Below are 22,907 nucleotides of genomic sequence, written 5' to 3' on the forward strand. Positions count from 1 at the left end.
CTGCTCTAAAAAGTATTCCGTCGGAAAAAACACCTAAACCAGAGGGTGGGATGGGATTAGAGATGTGGAGTGCCTTGCCAATGACACCAAGCAAGTCCATGGAGGAACTGGGAGCAGAGGTGTAGTCTCCGGAGTCCTTCTCTACTGCCAGATCCGCTTGACAGGCAACCTTTTGACAGCCTGCCAATGCTCTTACAGCACTCTCCTCAAGCAAGACGCACGTTTTGTCTCCATGGTCTGAAGAGGGGATGGGAGGTCTGGGAAGCCTTCGCTCCTCCACATGCCTGCCTAGGTGCATGCATTGAAGGTGTTGGTGATCTCTCACATACATATACACCACGGTCCAGAAGGATTGATGGTTGCCCACTACTATGATCAGCCCAGTAGCCCTTCCCTACACCCATTCCAGTTTGAAACCACCTTTACTGGGGATGGGTTACCAGAGCTGTACAGGGTATTTCACTGCAGTCTCACCAGTGTCTTGCACACTGACATTACCGCCTCCCTCCCTCCATTGGAAATTCCTCGCCTGACACTGCTGAGGATCCCATCTGTGCTCAATCTACTCCTTTTCTGTCTGAGTCTCTGCAGCATGCTGCTGCTGCTAAAATTATCTTCTTTGCCTGCTGCTTGGCCCAAGTCACACCTTCTCCTGCACTTTGTATTCACTTCTGGTCTCCTTCTGTACTGTATTCAGGCACCTTGTCCCCATTTCAGGGTCCACCCACCCCAGCCTGTATCAGCCTCTTTGTGTAGAGAATACCACTCCCAGGTTGCACTCAGTGTGCTAACAGGATGTGTTTTATGCTCCCTTACTTTCCTCCCTGAAATGGCTCTGTGCCATATATTGCATTCTGGTAATGAGAGTGATGGCTAAATCAAGTATCAAGGGTAGCCCACTTTGGTCCTTTTCCTTGGTATCTCCTTTTGATCCTGCATACCACACCACTTCGCTCTTCCTCCTTTATACTCTTCCTTACTGTTTCCTTTATCATTTTACCATCTTGGCTGCTGTCTTTCATGCCGCCCTGGCAGCCAGCACCTTTCCCTCCCATATGGGCTGCAAGGCCAGGATGCTGAGGCACTGTGGACCGCTGGCTTCCACTAAGGAGCCAGATTTTTATTTTTATTAAGGTTTTTATTTTTTGATTTCTTGGGTAATCCCAGCCAATACCATTTTTTATGGCAATTGCAGGGATCACTGGTTTTCAAGGTTTCTGTGAAAATTGCAAGACTGTGATTTAAGTAGGTCTTTACCTATTAGTTACAGTGGTTATTGCCACTTTTTGTCCATTTCCAGCTAGTCAAAAGGCTGCATCTCATCCAAGCGTGTGCTTGGCTGCAGAGGTGTGACTATTCATGTCTGTCTACGCCCCATACCTGGGCATGAAAACATCGACCCTGTAAAATCTCCATCCGCTTTGCTGTGCCACTGTTCATATTCTGACCAACATTGCCAACCTAAGCATGAACCCCTATTTTCCCAGGAGTTTCTCTAATCCTCTCTGGTCTTCAGATTAAATTCAAGGTGATGATTTTAATCACTAACATCCTTGGAGGACAGAGCCCATGTTGTCCCAGGCACCTGCCTTTTTCTCCATGCCCGGGACCTTCCACCACAGCTGGATTCCTCAAACAGTGGATCAAGACATGCCAAATGAGACTGAAAAGGCAGAACATTGTTAGCAGCTGGTCTGTGGCTATAAGTTGCCTTTCTACAGGAAATGAAAATGGGCATGCATGTCAATGTTTTCAGTTCTGATGGAAATCACTGCTGCACAGAAGCAGGAGCCCTTGAGGTACCCTTTGAGTTTGCAACAACACAGGTTTTTCTCTAACTCCGGAGCTCCTGGTCTGTTCATGATTCTTGGCTCCGTGTTTTCTCCACCTGAACTTTTGCCTTGAATCCCCTGCCTTCGTCCTGCCTGCATCCTGGCTTGCCTCCTCTGCCTTGACCCCTTGGCCCTGGACTCCTGCCTCGTGACCCTCTTAGCACGTCTGAGTTGTGCCCCTGACACAAAGCGTGCCAAGGAAATCCTACAAGGCACCTTCGTACACTTCCACTTGTAAAAAGAACCCAACACTGGACTTTACAACTCCCTAATACAGTGTCACACCCTGGGGTGATGAACATGGTACACCTATATTAGGGTTCTCAACTTTTTTGGACTCAAGGCCCCCTCCATAACTTCTGGGAGTTGCGTGGCACCCACCAGTTTCAAAAATGAATGTACATATTACAGTGCTTACCATCTTGCATAGGTGCTAGGCAGGGACAAGCCTGAGCTTGCACGTATCCACTTATCTTCTCACACCGCTCTTTTTCCCCTCACTCCTGTCAGCACCCTTCGAAGGATCTGGTGCCACCTTCAGGTTCCCCAGCACCCTGGTTGAGAATCACCGACCTATATAGATATGGCCAATAGTTAGCATTTATTGCCATTAATAGTACACTTCTAGGTAAGTGCAAATCCCCTATAAGGATGCTGTAGAAATGTTTGGCTGGAAGGGACATCTAGAAGTAATTGAGTCCATCCTGCTCTGAGGCAAAACCAAGTATACCTTCATCGCCCCTGACAGATGTGTGTCTAACCCATTCTTAAAGCACCCCAATGAAGTGGACTCTGTCACCTTCCTCAGCTGCTTGTTCCAGCTCTTAATTCACTGTATAGGCAGACACTTTTCCCTAATATCCAGTGTAAGTCTCCCTTGCTGCAAAGAAAGTGGAGTATGTCTTAATCTACCCTCAGTGGACGCGGGGAGCCCTTGGCCACCATTCTTTTGATAATCATAGTTTTCCTTATTGCAAGGCTGTTATCATGTCCCTCTTTCTATCCTGAACAAGCCCAAGTCTTTCATACTTTCCTTATAGGTCTCATTTTCTAACCCATTTATTATTTTCATTGCTCTTTTTCAATTGCTCTCTTCTGGACTCTTTCCATGTGGGTGCCAAGTAGAGAAGAGTAACTACTTCCCTTGTACTGCATAGGATATTCCTGTTAAGCTTACAGAACAAGGAGTGTTGTAGGTAATATTGAAGTGTAATACTGCAAATCCCTGGATGTCCTTCAGACTCCTGATCCTCTGAGAAGCCAACAGGAAATGCCAGCACCTCCTACTCACGCTGTCATCAGGTTTCTACAATTTGCTGGTGCAGCGCTTAACTAAGTTTAGTTTTTTAGCTTTTCTCAGCAAGTTTCCTATAAGCCACCAAGAGACTCCAGACTAAACCAAAGCTGATGAGGCTATGATTTCAAACGTGTGAGTAACTTAATTGGGTCCTATTGCCTGCTTGTCACAAGACACAGAGTTCTGGGGATGTTTAAGGCCATTAGAGGGATTAGCACCACGTTTATTCCGGGCTGAATGAGACAATTTAATTTCTCTTAAGTGTGCCACCCTCCCTGGGGCATGTTCTCACATGCAGACTCCCTGCCAACACAGTGTCAAAAACCTGTACTTGCTTTTTACTGTTTTTTTAATTAAATTAGACTCACAAACAAGTGTCATGCAACTGTAATGCTGTGAAGAAAAAGCGAGTCGTGATCTGGTTGTCAAATGTGTTGTTTGTAACATGCACTTAGCAGCAAGACTGCTGAACCTTTGGTATTTACTAATTGTGCATTAAAAGAAGAACAGGAGTTGGTTTGTTTGAAGGATGCAGCATCCTTGTCTCTGTATTTTGACCTCTGCAATGCAGCTGATAGGGCTGATGTGCCCTGCCTCTTGTGTGCCCCAGCCAGGTTTTGATGCACACGTGGAGCCAGATGAAGGCTGGTTGGATATTAGGAAAAACTTTCTCACTAGGAGGATTGAGAAGCATTGGAACATGTTACCCAGAGAGCTAGTGGACTCTCCATCCTTGGAGGTTTTTAAGACCCAGGTAGACAAAGCCTTGGCTGGGATGATATAGGTGGGGCTGGTCCTGCTTGGAGCAGGGGGTTGGATTAGATATAACCTCTTGAGCTCCCTTCAACCCTCATTTTCTATGATGCTTCTATGATTCAGCTTGTCCTTTGAAGGGCTTCCTCATTCCTCCTCCTTCCCAAGCTTCCTTTGGTCTTTGATTCTTTCTGAGTTCCCCTGGTGTCTCTTAGGCTAAATCATTTCTAAGATCCAACCTATCTGTTTAACTATTTGGGGAATTTTCCCTCTCTAAACCCCAATACTTTGTAGAGAAACAGAAGAGAACTGGTGTCATAGAATCAGAGAAAACGAGGGTGTGAAGGGACCTCAGCAGGTCACATCTAGTTTAACCCCTGCTCACTAGGAGGGTGGTGAAGCACTGGTGCACAGTCTAGCTCGTCTCACCTAAGGGGCAACCATTTCCATTGTCCTACATTTCTCCTATGCGAATGGGACCCTTTGAGGCTGAATGACCCTCCCTACTCCCTGCCCTTGACCACGGGTGCAGTATGCACCAAGGCATTCGGTGATACACCAGTTCCACACAATGCATCAAAATGCTTCTACTGTAAAGCCCCCTTGTACTGTAGAAGGGACTTTTCAAAATGCATCCATCTGGGGAAGGTCACTGAGACCCTCTTGAACATGCTCTTGAGGGCAGGGATCCATATCCCTAATGAGGTCAAGGGGTAGTAGCCAGGTTGGATTCAGATTTTTGCATTCATTATTATTCATTAAGGCAAATTTGATGCCAGATATCCTACACAAGGTGCTGCTGGTTTTTATATATATGTGGTGAACTCAGAGGGCTTGTGCATGTGGCATGGCGTAGTTCCTTCGCTTAGGCTGTGTATAAATTGATCTCCTGAATAATCACATCCTCTCTGAGGAGAGAGGCAGCCTCCTTTCAACTGGCCCAGACACTGCAGTCTTGCTGTGGTCATGCCTACTCTGCAAAAATCATTCTGCCACTCTGTCCTTTGAAGAGCTCATCTTTCTCCTTGCCTCTCTCCACCAGGCTCTTCGTATCACATCAACCTTAAGCTGCTTGGGTTTGCTTTCAAGGCTCTTCATCTGATCCCATCCTCTTCTGTCCTGTCCTCACTAAGATGTTGTCTCACCTCCAGTCAGCCCACAATGCCAGCCGTTTTGCTCCGCTTTCAAACAGCCACATTCATTTTTTCTCCTTCCTGGGACGAGATCAACACAGACATTTGCATTATTCCCCTTCAGTGTTTTCCTTTTCCAGGATGCCTCCAAAAAGCTGACAACAGCCAGGCTGTTGGTATGCTGAGACCTTATCACCTCCTCGTGCTCCCACATCTGTACGAAGCCATTTCTTGTATCTTACTTTATACTTCGATTGTAAGGGTCAAGTGTTTTTGTTCTGCATGTACAGTGTTTAGCAGAATATGATGTTGGGCTCATGATGACAAGGGCTCCTGGGAGCTACAATAAATAAATAAGTCCAAAATTTCTAAAATAAAACAGGAGACAAATTGGGAAACCAAAGAGTAGTGGTAGTTATCTATCATTCTCATTACCATAGCAACTTTGTGTGCCCACAGTCTGTAATGGTATTTATTCTTATAACACTGGTGTGAGTTGGGCACAACGGAGGCACAGGCTGACTTGCTCCAGTTCACATAGATATGATGGAGAATAGGAAATTGAACCTGAGGCCTTTAGGTCTCAGGGCCACACTTGAAAAACTGGATCATCCTGTCTTTATGTGACATTGCATTTGCATCCACATTGGTCTTAAACTCACAAACCCAGGCTGCCAGACTAGCTGCACATTTCTGTTAAAAGAACCAGTACTGAAATAGATAACAATCTTGCTCTTTACATGGGCTGAGTTAGGTTCTGGAGCTGATGAGTGATTTAGAGAAACAGTGCTACGGTTCCTGGGATGGTATTGCAAATCTTTTGATAGGCTAGTTTGTCTATGGACTGTCGTCCATGGATCACTTTCTGTTGGCCTATGGAAAGCACTATTTGGGTATGTTGCTGTCTCCTCCTTACTTCTACTTGCTAAGTTGTATTAAAAGGCAGGTAAGAGCTATTAAACACGTTCATATTTTTGTGTGTGTGTGTAGGTAATCACTACAGATTCCACCAGGATCTTCCCTGATCGCAGGCAGAGGGTCTCTGCAAGGGAGAATGGGAAGCAAGGCAGCCAAAGAGAATTTCTGAATTAAAATAGTTGAGCTACTTCTATAAACTGTCCGTCACTGTGGTATATGAGCAATAGCAGCCTGGGGACAGAGTTTACTTGACCTCAATTGTTTCCAGGTCAGTTGTATGCCATTCACAAGTGATGCTGCAAATATATTCTGGAATCTGAAATATCAGGAAGGTTCTTTATGCTTCAGATATCACCACCATTAGGACAGAGCCTGCAGGCAAAACTGAGCTGAAGATTTTGTTGCTGAGACAAAACAGGTCAGGTTTTTTTTCGCCCCTGTCATTGTGTAGGCTTTTCAGAGCAAACCAACTCTTCAAACAACCACTGCAGAGCAGAAAAAAAAGTAATAAGCAATTTTCAAAGAAATGAAAAATTTGGGTTTCTAGCAGAGACTTCTAAATCAGTATATTTTGATTTTTTTAAAATTAAAAATGTTAAAAAATAAAATTCTGGTGACAATATCTTTAAAAAAGAAAAGGGTTCTGTAAGTTTAAAAGGATTCTTGAAATTCATGTTGCAAAGAGAACCTAACAGCGATCTGCTGTGTGATTTGCTGGCTTTGGATGATTTCTTCAAGGTTTCTGGTTAAAGCTCATCATCATCTATTATCTTGCATTCTGACATCGATTTGCAACATGAGACCCTTAATGTAAAGAATGGAAAGTAAAAAAAAAATACCATTTCAAAACTGCATATTTTAACTCTTTGGGGACCCAACAAACCATATGTTATCTCTGTTTAAAAGCTACAGCTTTTACTAGCTTTCATCACTTTCTCCTTAGCTTGCAAGGAAAAGTGCAGCCATCCAGGAGAGAAATTGCCAAGGATAACTTTCCTCCAAATAACAGCAGGACAGATTGGGTTATCAGTACAAGGGGATATTTCAAGTGGATGCTCGGGATTTTATATCAGTGCTGAGAGGTGAATCTGGCACCCCTTAACTGGTCTACACACACACACACACACACACACACACACACACACTGTGCAAATGAAATGCAAAAGTGTAGCTGTGATAAACCCTGGTGGCTTTACTGATGGGATACCTTCAGCCTCAGACTACTCTCTACCATCCTACTTCTTGTCCACTGAGAACAAACTAAGCTTTGCCGCTGGGCAACTTCTTATCCCGGTAGTCCTTACTTCAACCTGTCCCAGTCCTAGGTTTGCAACTCCAGCAGATGAAGAGCTGCCATCTTATGAGACACACTCCTACTTGTGTACAGCTATAGGTCCCCTCTTCAGCAAAAGAGGCGAGGCTGGAGTCATATGTTGCTCTGAAAATCACCTTTACTTCAGGCAAGCAGTCAGGTAAATAAAACAGCAAAAAGATATATTGTACAAGCAAGATAAATCATGCAAATAAGCAAATGTAGGGGGTAAAGACAAAATGTAAGAAAATAACCAAAAAGATTAAAGGAGGATCTCACTCTGCATGCCTTACTAAAATGCAGCATCTCTCTTTGCCCAGGCAACTGTTGCCTCCGATAGCATCTGATGAAGTCAGCTGTGGCTCACAAAACCTTATGGTCTCTAATCCAGTCTAGGTGCACCTTTGCCTTGCCTTCTGCAAGACATATAGAAATACCTACATCCTTTCAGAAGACAAATCACTAATCCAATTCCCTTAGCTATCACTTGCTCCAGAAAGAGATGGACTCTCTCATTCACTTCCAGGGTGAAAAATATCAGTCTCTGATGGGATTCTTTCTGGGTTTTTGTCTCCTTTTTTTTGTGCAAAAACTATTTACATCTATCTATCTATACCCCCTACATACACCTTATATACCCATAAGGTTTTGTGAGCCACAGCTGACTTCGTCAGATGCTATAGGAGGGGATAGTTGTTTTCTATCTATCTATCTATCTATCTATCTATCTATCTATCTATCTATCTATCTATCTATCTATCTATCTATCTATCTATCTATCTATCTATCTATCTAAAACTGTACCTCTAACAACCTGTCTTGTGACCGCTGTGGTTCACTTCACTCTCCAAAAACACTTGGACAGTTACATCATTCTTACATCATTCCCATTACAAAGATCACACCTGCGCGCCCATCACTGTCAGCTTGAAACCATCACAATTATGTAAAGGACTACCTCACTCCCCTCCCCATCCCCCCTCCTTCCCCCTTCCCAACTCCCTCACTTGCCCAGTCCTTTCATTCATCATGGTCTTTGTTATCTCCTTTCACTCATCATCATGTTTGTCATCATCATCATCATCATCATCCTCTTTGTTGCTGACTTCGGAGGGCTCTCCTCTGAGAAGCCTATGCCAGTCCCCTCTCTTCCACTTGACATGTGCCATCTCTTTCCCATCCTCTTCTACCATCTTCCTGTAGTACCAGGACATTTCACTGGGCACATCTACGGGTTCATTAATGTGCTGCAGTTACTGTGCATTTAGTACTCGGATAACCCAGGACTACATCAATGCTCAGTAACTTGTGCTACGGTGCAGTGGTGCCGGTGGATGAGTTTTTAGTGATGTGTACTGCAAAGTAGCCTAATACTACAGTGCAATAGCATATTAGCACCGTTTTGGCCCGGTACGCTACTGCAGTGTTATTAGGCTGCTATTAGTTCATGTCTCACGTGGACATGCCCACTCAGTCCCATTTTAACATAGTCCTCGAATGGGGGGTTTGTGTGCCTGTTTATGAGCATCAGTTTATAAATCTTGATGAGCTTCCCTTCCCTTCTGCCAGTGAGGGCTTCTCTGATGTATGAATAGCTAGTGTCTGGTGAGGGCCACCCTTGATACTTGATTTAGCCATCACCCCCTGATTATTATTATTACCAGAATGGAAGTTGGCACAAAGCCATGTCAAGAAGGAAAGGAAGGGAGCATAAAAATACATCCTGTCAGCACACTGGGTGTGTCTACATGTGCATTTACTGCACAGAGACTACTGCGCAGTAAGTTACTCCACACTAAGTGGTTTTTAGGCTAGCGTCTACACATGCAGGTCTTAAAGAGAATTAATACTGTGTGTGGACTGATTTGGGACTAAAATGAGTCCCAAGTCAGTCCATGTACACAGTGTTACTGCACAGTAAGGCGTCTACATGTCCATTACTGCGCAGTAACTAATTGGGCACCTGCATTATGCAGGTATCATAATGCCTGATTAGTTACTGCGCAGTAATGCACATACAGACACCTTTATGCCCAAGCTGGCATAAGTTGCCATAGTTACTGCACAGCACAGGCATGCATGGGTTGATGTGCACCCATACTGGACAGTTTTTTTTAGTTACTGTGCAGTAACCTAAATTACTGTGCACTAAATGTGCATGTGTAGATGTGCCCACTGAGAGCAATGTGGGAATGGTATGCTACATGACAAAGGAAAGAGACAGGCTGTGGTGGTGGAGCCGTGCAGGACCTTGCAAGTGAGGATGAGGTGCCTGAATATGATGCGGAAGGAGACCAAAACCCAATGCAGAGCTGTAGGAGGAGGTGCGATGTGGGCCAAGCAGCAGGCAAGGGAGATCAGTTTAGCAACAGCACAAAAATGATCAGGTCAAACATAGCTTAAGCTTAGCTATAAACAGAGATGAAGCACCACCTTAGTAAATCTAATTTGGGAAAAGATCTATGCATGGCACTTGACATATGCCAAAATCAACCCTGCTTGGTGTGAGTTTGAGATGGTTTCCTAGTGGATAAAGCTGTGCTCTGTTCACATCCCTGCCACTGGTCTCCTGGGCGACCTCAGGCATGTCACTTGTCTTACCTGTGCCTCAATCCCATCCCCCCCGAAACGTCCAGACCTACTTATGAGACGTGCTACAGTTGACATGTCAGTATTATCGTTATATTATTGCTATTGTGATGACTTTGCATATTAGCAACCTGATATTGCAAATACTGTGCGCTGAATATTATTCCCCGCAGCCTGGGAGAAAGGAGGGAAATCTTACAATTGTCTCCACAATATATAATAATTAATTTAGCGTGCCTGTACAGCACTGGGAATAACTCTCAGTCTGCGAAACCTCAACCAGGAGCAGCAATGTGCGACTACCTTTCTCTTTTTCCATGTTTTTGCAGGAAACAGCCAATGCGGTGCGAATTATTCTCTTCATAAAATAAAATAACTCTCGCCTCCGGTCGGGGATCCTTTTATCCTATTTCCGAGGTAAACTGTGTTCATTAACACAAAACGACGGTGACACCCAAGTCGTGCGGGAAGCAGGAGAAACGTGGACGAAAATGAGCGCTGGGCCTTGGAGCGGGGGCCACTGATGGAGGATGGGATTGTGTGCGTACACGTCTGCGCGTGCTCATGTGTTCGCAGGCGTGCGTTTGCGTGTGTCTGCACGTGTGCGTGTGCATACACGGCGGTGTGTCTGCACAGTCTCCCATGTTGGCGTGCGTTCACGTGTACGGCACATCGGTGTGTTCGCACGTGTGCCTGCATTTGTGCACACACACGTGGGTGTGTGTTTACTGGAGTGTGTGCACGTCTGCATGGTTTCCCCACGTGTGCCTGTGTGCTCGTGCATGTACATTTCTGCGTGTGTGTGGGTTTGCATGTGCATCTGTGTACTTGTGTGTGTGTGCACTTGTGTGACAGGCCCATCCGTGTACGAGTGTGTGCGTGTGTGCGCACTTGTGTGACAGGCCCATCCATGTACATGTGTGTGTGTGTGCACGCGCACTTGTGTGACAGGCCCATCCGTGTACGCGCGCGCGCGCGTGTGTGTGTGCATGTGTGTGGCAGGCCCATCCGTGTACGAGTGTGTGTGTGCATGCATTTGTGTGACAGGCCCATCCGTGTACGTGCGTGTGCATGTGTGTGACAGGCCCATCTGTGTACGAGTGTGTGTGTGTGCACGCACTTGTGTGACAGGCCCATCCGTGTACGTGTGTGTGTGTGTGTGCGCCTACTTGTGTGACAGGCTCATCCGTGTACGTGTGTGTGTGTGTGTGTGTGTGCGTGTGTGAGTGACAGGCCCCGCGGTTGCCAGGGAACCGGCCCGACCCCTCACCCGCATCACGTGACAGCGCGTCGCTCCTCACGTGACCGGCCCGTCGGGGCGCGCGGAGATGACGTGTCCGCCGGTTCCGGGCGCGCGGCGGTGACGTAGGCGGGGGGTTGACCGGCTGTGGGGATGGAGGAGAAAGAACAGCTGCGGCGTCAGATCCGCCTGCTGCAGGGTAAGGGGGGGCACGACGGGACCCAGGCGTCGTGAGGGGGGGGGTCGAGGGGAACCGGGAGTCCGGGGCGTGAGGGACCCAGGTGTCGGTGGGGAACCGGGGGAGGGGGCACCCAGAGTCTGGGGGGGCAGGAGTCCGGGGGGGGGCACGAGAGGACTCAGGATTTTGGGGGGGGACAACACTGAGGGGACCTAGGAGTCCTGGGGGGGGACGCAGGATTTGTTGGGGGGGCGAGGGGAGCCCGGGGGGGGTGTAGGTTGCCAGGGGCTTTGAGGGGCGCAGGATTGCAGGGCTGGGGGGCAGGTTCCCTCTGTGGCCCCTTGCCCCGCCCCTCCCCTGCCAGCCCTGCTCTCCTGGGACCCCGTCCTGTGTGGATTGACCTCGAGCAGTTTTGAACCGGGTTACGTTGGCCTGTCTTGGGGCAGTGAGCTCCCCGAATTAATTGCACCTGATGCAAAAAAGAGCTTGGTTCTTCTGCCGATGTTGCTTTTCTGAAGCTCTGCGAGGTCCGGTGTTTGCAACAGGGAAAACTTCTCTTAAAGCAACCCGAGATGCCTGGAAAATGTAGGGCTTGGCTAAAAATCCTTGCATCTGAAAATCCCAAATTGCATTATAGACATTGGTGGGAAATATGCCTCAATCCCCCCCTCCCCATGGATGTATTTATTCCTTTCAGGGGGAAACTGAGGCAGGGAAGTGACTTGTCAAATGAGTGACTCCTAGTGAGTTAAATGCAGAGCTCGGATTGGAGCCCGTGCTACCGTATCCCTCTGCTTTACTAATGCATTTATCTTCCTCCCCTAGCCCAGATATCAAATACCCCTCCGAGTGCTGATATCCACATGCCTATGAGCATGGATCAGCGCTCAGAGATTGCAGTGAGGAGATGCATGTAAACCAAATAAGCAATCATTTTTTTTTGTACCTGTTTTTTCCCCTCCCCCATTGGTCTACAAAACCGGCGATCCAAGCGGTAATTTCGGGACTGGTGCCTGTATGAGAAACTAAATGTGGGTGGAAAGTGCTGATGTATTCGGAAAGACCATAATGAGAAACCTGATTTATCAGCATGTGGCTCTCGGGCTCACGTATTTCCCTGTCTAAAACTAGGATGTCGTGAGAATCGAGGAGGGAGCGGTGGATATTTGCTCGATGCTTTTCCTTTGGGCGCTGCTGCTGTTTGAGTTAGTGTACAACAGGCCGTTTCAGTGCACTGTAAAGAAAATGAATAGACAAAACTTGGGTTATTGTACACTTAACAGGTTGTTTTGCATCCTGCAGGCCTCATAAATGACCATAAAAATGTTCACGGCAATGCCCCTGTGCCTCTGCCTTCCACGACTCCAAGGTGGAGAAATCCCTGTCCGCCTACCTTCAGCAGTCGGGGCGCGTTCTCTGCAAGATATTCCCAGCAAGCCCCAATGGATTTCCAGCAGCATCATGGTAACTCCTGGAGGAAAAAATACTCCCTTGTAAACAGACCACCTGGGCCAACATCTCTTTCTGGGAGCGGTCTATCTGCTAGCTCATCCCAGGCTTCTGTGAGCCATAGGAGCTGTCAGCCCCTTGGGTCGCAGCCAGCGGCTTTGGAAAGGCACGTGGGCTTGACTACAGATGGCAATATAGTTGTTGGGATCAAATTGCCCCAGAGGACTAGCGCCGCTTCAGACAATAGAAGCATTGGTGAGCCGGGGTCTCTGCGAGGTTTGTCTGGGCTGAAAGAGGCTGGAGCTGCCGCAGAGGGTGCTAAAAGATTACGTGGATTTTCTTATTCTCAAAACATTGACGAAGAAACATCTTTACCAGTCTCACATTGTTCAGTGCACCCGGCTCCTGTTACCAGCAGCAGGGGTGATGCAAACCCAGCGTATCTCACAGGAAAGGGCAAAATGAGGACCACAAAACTGCTGGGCGATGTGACTAAAAGTGCCTCTGAGTTATGTCGAACTATAAGTGAAAGTGCCATAGCGTTGAAATCTAAGCTTCTGCAGCCTTCAGCGTTGCCTGATCGAGAGGCAGGCTGGCTGTCTTCAGGGAAGAAGTCGGAGCCCCAGATTCCGGCTCGGTTTAGTTCAGAGCAAGTCGGAGCAGGAAGAGATGATTTGAAAGAGCCAAAGATTTTTGGACATTCAGAAGCTTTCACTAGTTATGCTCAGGCGGCCACTTCAGAGGCTGGTGCGGGCCCAGCTAAGATCAAATTTGTCATGCCGCACAAGACCCCCAGTCTCCAACGAGCTGTCTCACCGGCAGCTTCCAGCAAAACTTTGAAGTTCAGAAAAACCAACTACACGTGGGTTGCAAACCCTGGCAAATGTCCCCGTGTTATGAGGAGGTGGACTAGTCCGAAGGCTCCTGAAAGTGGGAAGAAGCTTGCTTTTAGTGCAGAGCGAGCTGTGAAGCTGCTGCCAAAGGGGGACTTGGGAGCAAAGCAGAAGAAATCTGGATTGCATTCAAAACCCAATGCATCTCCCAGTAAATACAAATGGAAAGCGTCCAGCTTGCAGTCCTCTCCTTCCACATCCAAGTCAACATTCACCTGGCAGTCTGGGAGCCAGCAGGATCCTGGAGTCTCTCGGCTCCCAAGAGCCGACTCAGGCCTTCAGACCCTAAACAATGCATCCGTTAGTCATGGCGGGTTGAAGCCTCCCTTTAACGATGCTGCATTTTCCACATATAAAGTGAAGAGCCGGACCAAAATCATCAGAAGAAAGGGGAGTTCTGGGTAAGTCACTGGGTGTTTCCAGAGTAAATTTTGCTGCTGCGCTAACTGTATTTGCTGTTCTAAGCTGTGTTCCTGCTTATAAAAGCACTAAAAATCCTTCCAGGGACTTTAATAGAAGCATTGCTCTGCCCTTAATTATACAGTCAGCAATTTGGGGCTGCTCTGATGTGCGTACAGCACGGTCCCAGCCCATGCCTGCAGCTGCAAGGCTCTACTCCACTCCAGTAATCGGTGATAATATTGTTGCTACTTTTCCAAGCGCAGCATTTCTGGTCAGTATGGAAATGTGCTACTTTCCAGGGGGCTGAGTGCTAAAGCCTACAAAGTTTTGCTGGTCTGTCTAGTTCTGTGTTTAGTTCCCACAAACAAGTGCCGTGTCTCCTCCCTTCCACCACAACTACCTGTTCCTCCTCCAAAAAATGATTGTATCAGCACTTGTAAAACCAGAGACAGTCATAAACATCAATTAACAGTGGGGAGAAAGGAATCCAATAAGGAAACAGGCTCCATTTGGGGCTTTTAGAGCTTCATTTAGATGCAGGTAATGGGGAATAGAGAGGAAAAAGTTGAATGAATTGTTGAATGCCTTTTGCTGCCTCTTGCACCAGACAGGTACACAAACTCCATCTAGACACAGATGCTCTTGGGCAAGCAGGCAGCAGTTTCTTAGATGACCTTGCAAGATTTCTAGATAAGCTTGTGAGTTTTCCTCTGATCCTATTAGGTTGGGCAGACCTATGGGTGGGATGGTGCAGTCAGGGATGATCCTTTCTTGAGCAGGGGGCTGGACTAGGTGACCTTGCGAGTTCCCTTCCAGCCCTACTTTCCTGTGACTGGTGTACAGCAGTACGCTCCAGTGAGGACAAGGGATATTGAGGCAAAAGTCTATTTGCTTGAAAAGAGCCAGAGTCATGATAGTGCCTATGGTCCCTGGTCTTCTGAGCCTGGGCAGGACTTGCTTGTCTTTGCTGCTTTGTGCTGGCCCCCAGCGTTATCCAAGGGTCTGTAGTACACCCAGTAGCATCAGATTGAAACTGAGAAGGATCTGTGGACCTGCTGCTTCTGGGGATGCCTTTGGGGAAGCACTTGTGGCAGGAACAGCACATGTGTCGGCTGTCCCCTCTGGGCCACAGCTGATGGGTGCTGTGCACACAGGAAAGGGTAGGAATGAAGATGAAGGGAAGGCAATGGGTGGGTGGAGGCACACGTACAGGAAGGAGGCATGGGCTGGTCAATTTGGTAGTGATCTCTACACCACCAGTTTTGTATTGCTTAAGCTGGTAGGGTGTGAAAGCCCCCGCCGGAGGCTTCATGATACCACGTTCCTGCTGGGATCAGGAGTGGCATCAGACCAAAAACACTTGGCAATCTGACCCAAAGTGACTGTTCAAGGCCATGTGATGATGAGGCCAAGTCCAGCGTAGGATGCTGGAACTCCTGGTTCTTATTCCCATGCTCCAGATGTTTTTTTCAGCTGCTTGCTGTTTTCTTCTCTACTCTGCCTCAGAGCTGTCTCTGGAAAGAGGCAGAGAGTGTGGGGTCACTTGACTTGTTTTTGTCTGTTTTGGCCTTTTTCCACATCTTCCCAGCAGCAGCTATCACAAGAGGTGAGGTATGCATAGATGAGCTGGAATGTCAAATGACTCCTTTATTTGTGCTTTGTCAGGTACTCCTCAAATAGCCCCCTTGCATGCACTTCTCAATTCTGTGCATCTCCTTTTCTCTTATCTAAGAAGGCAGCATGGTTCAGCGGATAAGGTATTAGGCTGGGAGTCTGTGGACTCGGCTTTTTCTCCTAGCTCTACTACTGCCTCACTGTGCCCAGTTGGAAATGCTGCTGTGATCCTACCCTCCCCTTTAATTCTCATCTGTTGTATCCCTGCAGTTCCCCAGTCGATAAGAAGAACTCCTCCTCCCCCACCATGCCTCTGAAAAGTCCTAGCTATCTCAGGAAGAGAACCTCCCTGCGGGGGAAACCTTCTCCGATGTTGAAGAGAACTTCACCCAAAGGTCGGCTGGTGCAGCTCACCAAGCACAGGCTATGCCGGCTGCCTGCCTCCAGAACGCACGTCCCTGCCAAGGAAGGTAAGCGTGAGCCAGGGAAGTCCTGGTCTGGGTGTGTGGTGGTAGCACTGGGATGTTTCATAGTGGGAAGCAATTTCAGGGAGGGAGGTGGAACTTGTGCATCTTTCTCAGTGATGTGACTCTGCTGAGCACTCATGGGGGAAAATTGAGAGGAAAAAGAACAGCCTTGATTGGAATGAGAGCTTCGTCCTACATCGGGGCTTTCACAAGAGTGCTCGTCTCTTCTGAAACCTCTATGCAGGACCAGTTCTAATCAGGACCCGTTATAGACCTTCCCCTTTCATCCAAGTTACTGATGCTAGACTGTGAGTTCGAGACCAGTGTTTACTAGGACAAAATGTTATTTTTATTGGCCCTTTAGATTTCACTGTGCATAGGTCTGGGTGCAGCACTGAGTCATCCTGTGCGTTTTGGGAGGGATCCGATCCCTGACTGTGAGTGTATTGATGGGTCTGTACTCCCCATGCTTAAGACACCTTGTCAGCATGAAAACAACTGAAGCAGTGATTGATATCTGCTGCATTTAGATTACATCCTGCCCTGCCCTTTTCTTCCAGCATCTTCTTGCTGTGTAGATCAGGACTAGGCAAAGAAACTTTCCTTTAAAGACCTTGAAGTCTAAACAGACTCACGGAAGTCATGCCCTGCAGGGTTAGAAGAATGTATGTTTCATGGGTCAGAATAGAGATGGTTTAAGTGGACTAGACTACTGGTCCTCAACCTCTTTTGTACTAGGACCCATCTGTAAACATCAATGGTCAGTCCCAACCCAGTGCCCCTCACTCCCAACCTGCTGCCCCCGCCACCCCCAGTCCCCCAGTGTGTGGGGCAAGTGGTGGGTGTGTTGGGTGTGGGGGGCCCAAACAGCCCCTTGTGGATTTCCCACATTTTTCTCCTTTAAAAGAGAATCCATTTTTAAAACCTGTTGATCCATTTATAAAGTTTGTCTGCGACCCTTTCATATACTCTTGCGACCCATGGGTTGAGAGACACTGGACTAGACTTCATAGCTTCATAGTGAACAAGTGCTGGAGGGGAACTCAAAGGGGAAGGTGAGGAATGTTATTTGTCTGACAGATACACAAAACTGTACAGTCCCTCTGTCATCAGTTGGAAAAAGTTGTGCGCGTCTCTTGAGACCCTTCTTGTAACAGGATAAATCTACCTTTTAACTACGCTGTGTTCTAGGTTAGGAGCTGTGAGCGGAATATCTTCTTCTCTATTGGGATAACAGTGATCTCAAACCAGGATCTTACTAGGCTAATTTAAACATACTAGATGGGTTGCTAAACGATTAAGGTTCAAAGAAAGCCCATTAGTGAAATCAGCCAGTGCCCCTGAGATCAAGTCGTGTTTGCTGCAAAGAGCTTTTTTTCTCTAGCGGCTAGGGTGAGAGTGTTGGGCCCAGCAGATGTAGTGATAGCTACGTGTTTTTCTCTGCTCTGTAGTTGGTGTTCCTGTTTGATTAGCGACTGTGCTTAGTGAGATTCTGCAGTTACTGTGCACACCTTGTGCCACTTCGGGGCAATTACTCTGTGCTTTATATGTATTTTGTATGATTCAGGTTGTCAGGGGGCTGTCTCAGTGACTGGTTTTCAGAGCAGGAGGTCTCAAAACCAATCCGAGCGCTTCACCTGGTTTCCATAAATATGGAATGTGTGAGGCCTTGTGGCTCCAGTACAGGAGGGGGAGTTGGGACAACTTGTTCTGCTACTAATGACCTGTGTAACCTGCAGTGTGTGGCTTAACTTGGTTTCTTTCCCTGTGATATTACTGTAAGGTCCGTTATTGGGGTGGGTGGTGGTAGTGCTTCTACAGTACTTCTTAGACTGTTGCCTGCAAACCACGATAGAGATTCAACTTCTTTATTAGCAGAGAGATGCAAATCTTGAGACTGGGTCCCAGCATGCACTTGGGATCCGTGGGGTGTTACAGGGTGGGAAACAAGCAAGTAGCTGGCTGGCATATGGGAGCATGGCCAATAAGCTAGTCTCTCTGTCATTGCTAATTGCTTGAGTTTGGAGGGAGTGTTAATTCTCCAGGGTAACCCACAAGAACCATCTTAAAACCAAAATATTTTGGCCTAAATTTTCTGGGAAGTGCATGTGTGATTGTATAGTTTGGGTACAGAATTACATGCTCCGTTGCAGTTTTTTCACATAGCCGCATGTGTGTCTTGCCAGTTGCATGCGCAGATGCTGCTGTTCTTAGGCAGGCAAATTGGGCAGTGATTCAGGAGAGGGAGCAAGGATTATTGATGAGAAGAGCAGTTTCCTGCTGAAGTGTGATTTTTTTTTTTTAAGGAGGGCCAAAAAGGGAAGAGATGCGGAAGTGTCCCTGTCCCAGGGGGAAGGCCTTTCTAGAGGCACTAAGGCAGTAAGCAAAGAAAACACAAACACATGAAGCAGAGTGTGGGAAAGGAAGATGAAGGAGAAACGAGATGCCTTGAGGTGGATCGTTGTGTTGCACTCGCTGTGAAGGTTTGTGCTTGGCTTGATTTCCAGGGGTCACGTAGTCGCTGTCCATTGGAACAGCTTAGTTTCTGCCAGGATGTGAATAAATCTATTGCATCTAAAGAAACTCGGAGGTTGCGGAATTAGGACATGACTGGACTGAAGGCATCCAGCCAGGCAAGGGAAATGGCCAGTGATGCGTGGAGGCTGCATGTGCAGTCAACATGTCTCTCTTGTGCTTGCATGGAGTCTGGAAATTAAATTCAGCAAGGACAGCCAGAGGGCCTCTTCGGAAATGATCTCTGAAAGCAGAATGGAAAAGAGATGTGGGGGATGTCTGTGGGAGTGTTTCTCCTCGAGTACAAGGATTTAGCCAAGGAGGAGAAACTAAAGCTGTCGGCAGAGCCCTTGCCAAGAGGCCAGGATTCAGGGAAAATCCCCAGCAGAGCTGGTGTTTGGAGACAGCAGTTTAATGCTAGCTGCTAAGGTCTAGTCATAGGGACCCTAGAAATGTGAGACAGGGAGACAGCTTGCTTGTACTGGATCTGTGCTAAGGATAACATGAGGGTTAAGTCTTCTGAGCTGTTGATGTAGCATGTTTCACCACAATGATGTTCTCTGTAAAGAAAATTTTTAAAAAATCCCTGTTTAAAAAAAATTGTTTGGGTACATCCTTTGAGGAGCTTTGCTGTCAAAGCTTTGGGAGATGCAGCCAGAGCTGTAAGAATAATTTGTATTTAAAATGTGCATTACTCAGGGGTCTCCAAGCACTTCCTGGAGGTGAGGGGAAGCAACTTGGCCAAACTGTTCTAGGGAGGAAGCAGCGGAAGTGGCAGTAAAACGTAGCTGGCCTTGCTGCTACATCAAGATTTCATTTAGTGTTTCAGCTCTGGGAACCTAGGTTCAAACCCAGCTCTGGCTTGGTTGAACATGAAGATGTACTTGAGGAATCCCATCGTCCCTAGCAGATGCACGTCCTTGTTGCAGAGGTATCACGAGAGATGACTGCCTTGGCATTTTCTGCTTTGCTTTTACTCCTCTGCTAATGCTTGCACACTACCTGTAAAGGGTGGACCTGCCTCTAGCTGGCACTAAGGATATCAACCTTCCTGCTGTGGTTTGCTGGATCATTTGCACTGGGGCAGTTATTCCTCTTTTCCATCCTTCCTCCGCTCCCAATTTCACCAGTGAGTACCCTGGTGTACAAGCATTTCCCTTTGGATAGAGCAGCAGACAGCAGTACCTTCTCATCAGCACGGCAGGCAGAGGCTTTTGGCCCAGCATGCTAGCAGGGTGTCCTTTCTCATAGCACATTCCTCTGAATTGCAGTTCAGCATTGTGCTTTCAGGGGAAATTTGTAATGGGCTTTTCAACCTGAGTGGTTGCCATATACATGTGCTGCCATTTTTTTTTTTCAAAAGCTCCCAGTGAAAGCCTTGTGTTAGGATCCAGGCATTAGAAGTGGAATGGTGGGGCACCTGTGAACATCAAGACTGAATGGCCCAAATCCTTCTGACGATTTCGGTATCTCCTGGGAATCGGCTCAGCGGTTACCAGAGACCCACATGTATTGGGCATGCATTTTAAAATCCCAGTGGCCTGATCTTTGTTTTCTTATGGCACTTGCATTTTCAGTTGAAACCATGTAGACCTGCAGATGTGCAGGGAGCTATTGTGGTGGCTCAAATCTGTCTTAAGGGAGATTGAAAAATAGGAACATAAAGCAGGTGAAAACATAGGAGTGGGGCTGAGTTTTCCAGACTGAAGCAGTCAGTACCATGCACTGGACTGGAACCCTGCCCTCTGAAACAGACCACTTTGCAGGCTAGAAGAGAGGCTTTTCCCCTTCTAGCTTCTGACACTGCTCCCTAATTTTTCTCCTTCCTTTTTCACCAGGGAAGAATTTCAGGGCAGTAGAACACCAACTATCTGTCCTTGAAACGGGGCTGCTGAGCGGGTGTAGAATCGATTCATTTTTGAGATGGGAAAGGGCTCATGGGGGTTGTTTTCTTTATCCCCCAGGCCATGCAGGATAACTCTCTGCAAGTGCATTTTCACATGCTTTGTCCCAACTTGCTTTGAACATCCCATGTGATGGAGCTCTTGCTTTGAGAAGGAAGGGGATGCCATTGTTCCAATAGATCTTCTGGCTTGGAAGATACCGCTGGGTTCACAATTGTATCATTTCTCTAGAGCAGTGATTTTCAAATTGTGGTCCGCAGGCCACTAGGGATTCGCAGATTATGTGTAAGGGGTCTGTGAAAGATGACTGTGATCAATCAAAAGTATTTGAATACCCACACTTACCATTCGTAGGGGTTTGCACCTCTATTCGAAATTTCCAAAGGGGTCTGCACCTCCATTCAAAATTTTTTAGGGGTCTGCAAATAAAAAAAAAAGGTTGAAAACCACTGCTCTAGAGTGTCTTTCAGGTAACCAGAATAGTTCAAGGAGGGCTTGTCTGCATGTCTTCATGAGAATATTCTCCAAGCCACCAACACAATGATATAGCCTGTAGCTGAGTCCTTGTCATCTCATCTCCCCCTACCTCCAGGTCACCCCTCCTAACCTCAGCTTCTAGCTAGAGCAGAGCTTTGGAAGTGTTACCAGCAATAATACCAGCTTCCATCTCTAGTACCTTTCAGATGCTAGGGTCCCAAATAACTTCACAGGCTGTCTGTCTAATGGCAATGGCCACCTCTTCTGCAGGATGCGGCAGCTGCTGAGCAGCGCACAGCAGCTCTGCATCACAGTTCAGCGCAGAAAGCGAGGACCAAGTCTGTGTCCACTTCACATTGCAAGGGAACTTTGGGCAGGTTGTAGTCGCCTGGTGGGGGTTGGCTCCAAGTCTAGAGCCAGCACTCCTACAGAAAGTGCCATGGGATCTTGCATTGACCATAAGGAGCTCCAGCTGTGATTTCATGTCTCCTGCCATCACTCTGTAGGGACACTGCCCTAGGATGGATGTGTGCATACTTTGTACTACAGTAGGTGTTCAGAAATTGCTTTCCAGGACCACTGTCTTCCGTGCTAAAAGGTTTCCATCATTGAGCCAGAGTTAGGGGCATTTTCCATCATCACTGAGCTAGTCTGCCCCCCCCGGGCACCTCATAAGTGATCTCTTGAGCTCTTGGACTCTCATAATACTTCTGGGAATCTGCCTTTGGAAATCTGCACTGCATGAACTAGCACGAACGTTGGACTTCTACTGAAAGTGGCACCGCTAGTGATTCCCTTACGAGGGCAGCGTGGCCCATCCAGTTCCAGCGTGTAATGCTTGGGTGCCGTCTGCCTGGGATTGTACCAACGTGGGGCACAAACCCACGGCCTGAACTGAAATGAAAGAAAATGTTAAAATAGCATCTCTCGCTTGACATGGAAGAGTACAGGTACGGATGTTGCTCTGATTGTGTATTAAATATACAGTGCGGGGTATCTGGTTGTTGCTCAGGGGTCTGGGAGCTGAGAGGCAAGCCTGCTGGGTTCTGCTCATGGATTCACTGTATGACTGGGCAAGTCCTTATGCCTCTGTGTGCCTTAGCCACGTGGGGATAATGCTGATCTTGAAGGGTTTTCTGATGTAAGTCTCTTACCTTGGACAAGGAGTTGCTTTGTAGTGGTGTGGGACAGCTCTGGACCAGCCAATAGGAATAACTAGGAAGCGGTGAGACACTGTCCATTTCTTTTGTCTGGGCCTGAACAGCTCTGAACACCAGTTTCAAACTCTCCTAAAGACCAGGCAGGGTGACTTGGAGGGCTTGACTTGCATCTTGTGGATTTGCTTCTCAGACTAGGGCCAAGCTGGGATATCGCTGCACCCCTGGTCATTAGTTGGAAACTGAAATTTGGGATCACACTGGGGCCCATTTGCGAGCCTAGAGAAACTCTGCAGGATACTTGCTTGCTTTTCACAAGAACAGAGAGGTCCTGAGCCACACACTGGGGTCACAGGCTGTAAGCACCGACCAATTCTGACCACTTTTAGCTTAGTCAGGTGTATTAGGGGGGAGGTCTGTGCGACGTCCCGTCGGGTACATCGGCTCAGGTGAATCCATTTTACGAAGTGTCCTAATCGAGGTTGAAAGTTCAGTTGCAAAAAAACTGTAGCTAGTCTCTCTCTTCTCCTGTTCCAGGTTCACAGGGACCCTAGTGAACACAGCCATGTTAGAATTGGACCCCCGAAAAGGCCCTTGCCATCTCTGTTAGACAAGCCAAGTTTGGCATAACATGGGCTTACGTGGGAAACTTGGTGGAAAAGTCAGTGTTAATCCTCCTCTCTCAGCTCGTGGAACAATTTGCTCCTTTCCGAAATCAGGTACATAACTGTAACCCTCACAGGCCACTGATTTCTCAGCTGTTCTCCAGTCCCAAGCA

General features: G+C 47.4%; 1 protein-coding gene across 4 annotated transcripts in view; it reads left to right on the forward strand.

Annotated features, from left to right (window-relative positions):
- The first annotated feature begins 3,023 nt into the window (after positions 1–3,023).
- ZC3H3 (zinc finger CCCH-type containing 3) overlaps positions 3,024–22,907 on the forward strand; it is a 284,251-nt gene continuing 264,367 nt past the window's right edge. The window contains exons 1-4 of one of the 4 annotated variants that reach the window (XM_019481839.2): positions 3,024–3,261; positions 10,164–10,251; positions 12,555–13,995; positions 15,881–16,080. In XM_019481839.2, coding sequence (XP_019337384.2) covers positions 12,695–13,995; positions 15,881–16,080 — 1,501 coding nt within the window. In that variant the 5' untranslated portion in view covers positions 3,024–3,261; positions 10,164–10,251; positions 12,555–12,694. Of the gene's footprint in view, positions 3,262–10,163; positions 10,252–11,154; positions 11,274–12,554; positions 13,996–15,880; positions 16,081–22,907 lie in introns of those variants that run through there. The other 3 variants (XM_019481840.2, XM_019481838.2, XM_014600800.3) reach the window with 3 other exon arrangements.

The sequence above is a fragment of the Alligator mississippiensis genome, chromosome 3, assembly GCF_030867095.1.
Source record: "Alligator mississippiensis isolate rAllMis1 chromosome 3, rAllMis1, whole genome shotgun sequence".
Lineage (NCBI taxonomy): Eukaryota > Metazoa > Chordata > Crocodylia > Alligatoridae > Alligator > Alligator mississippiensis.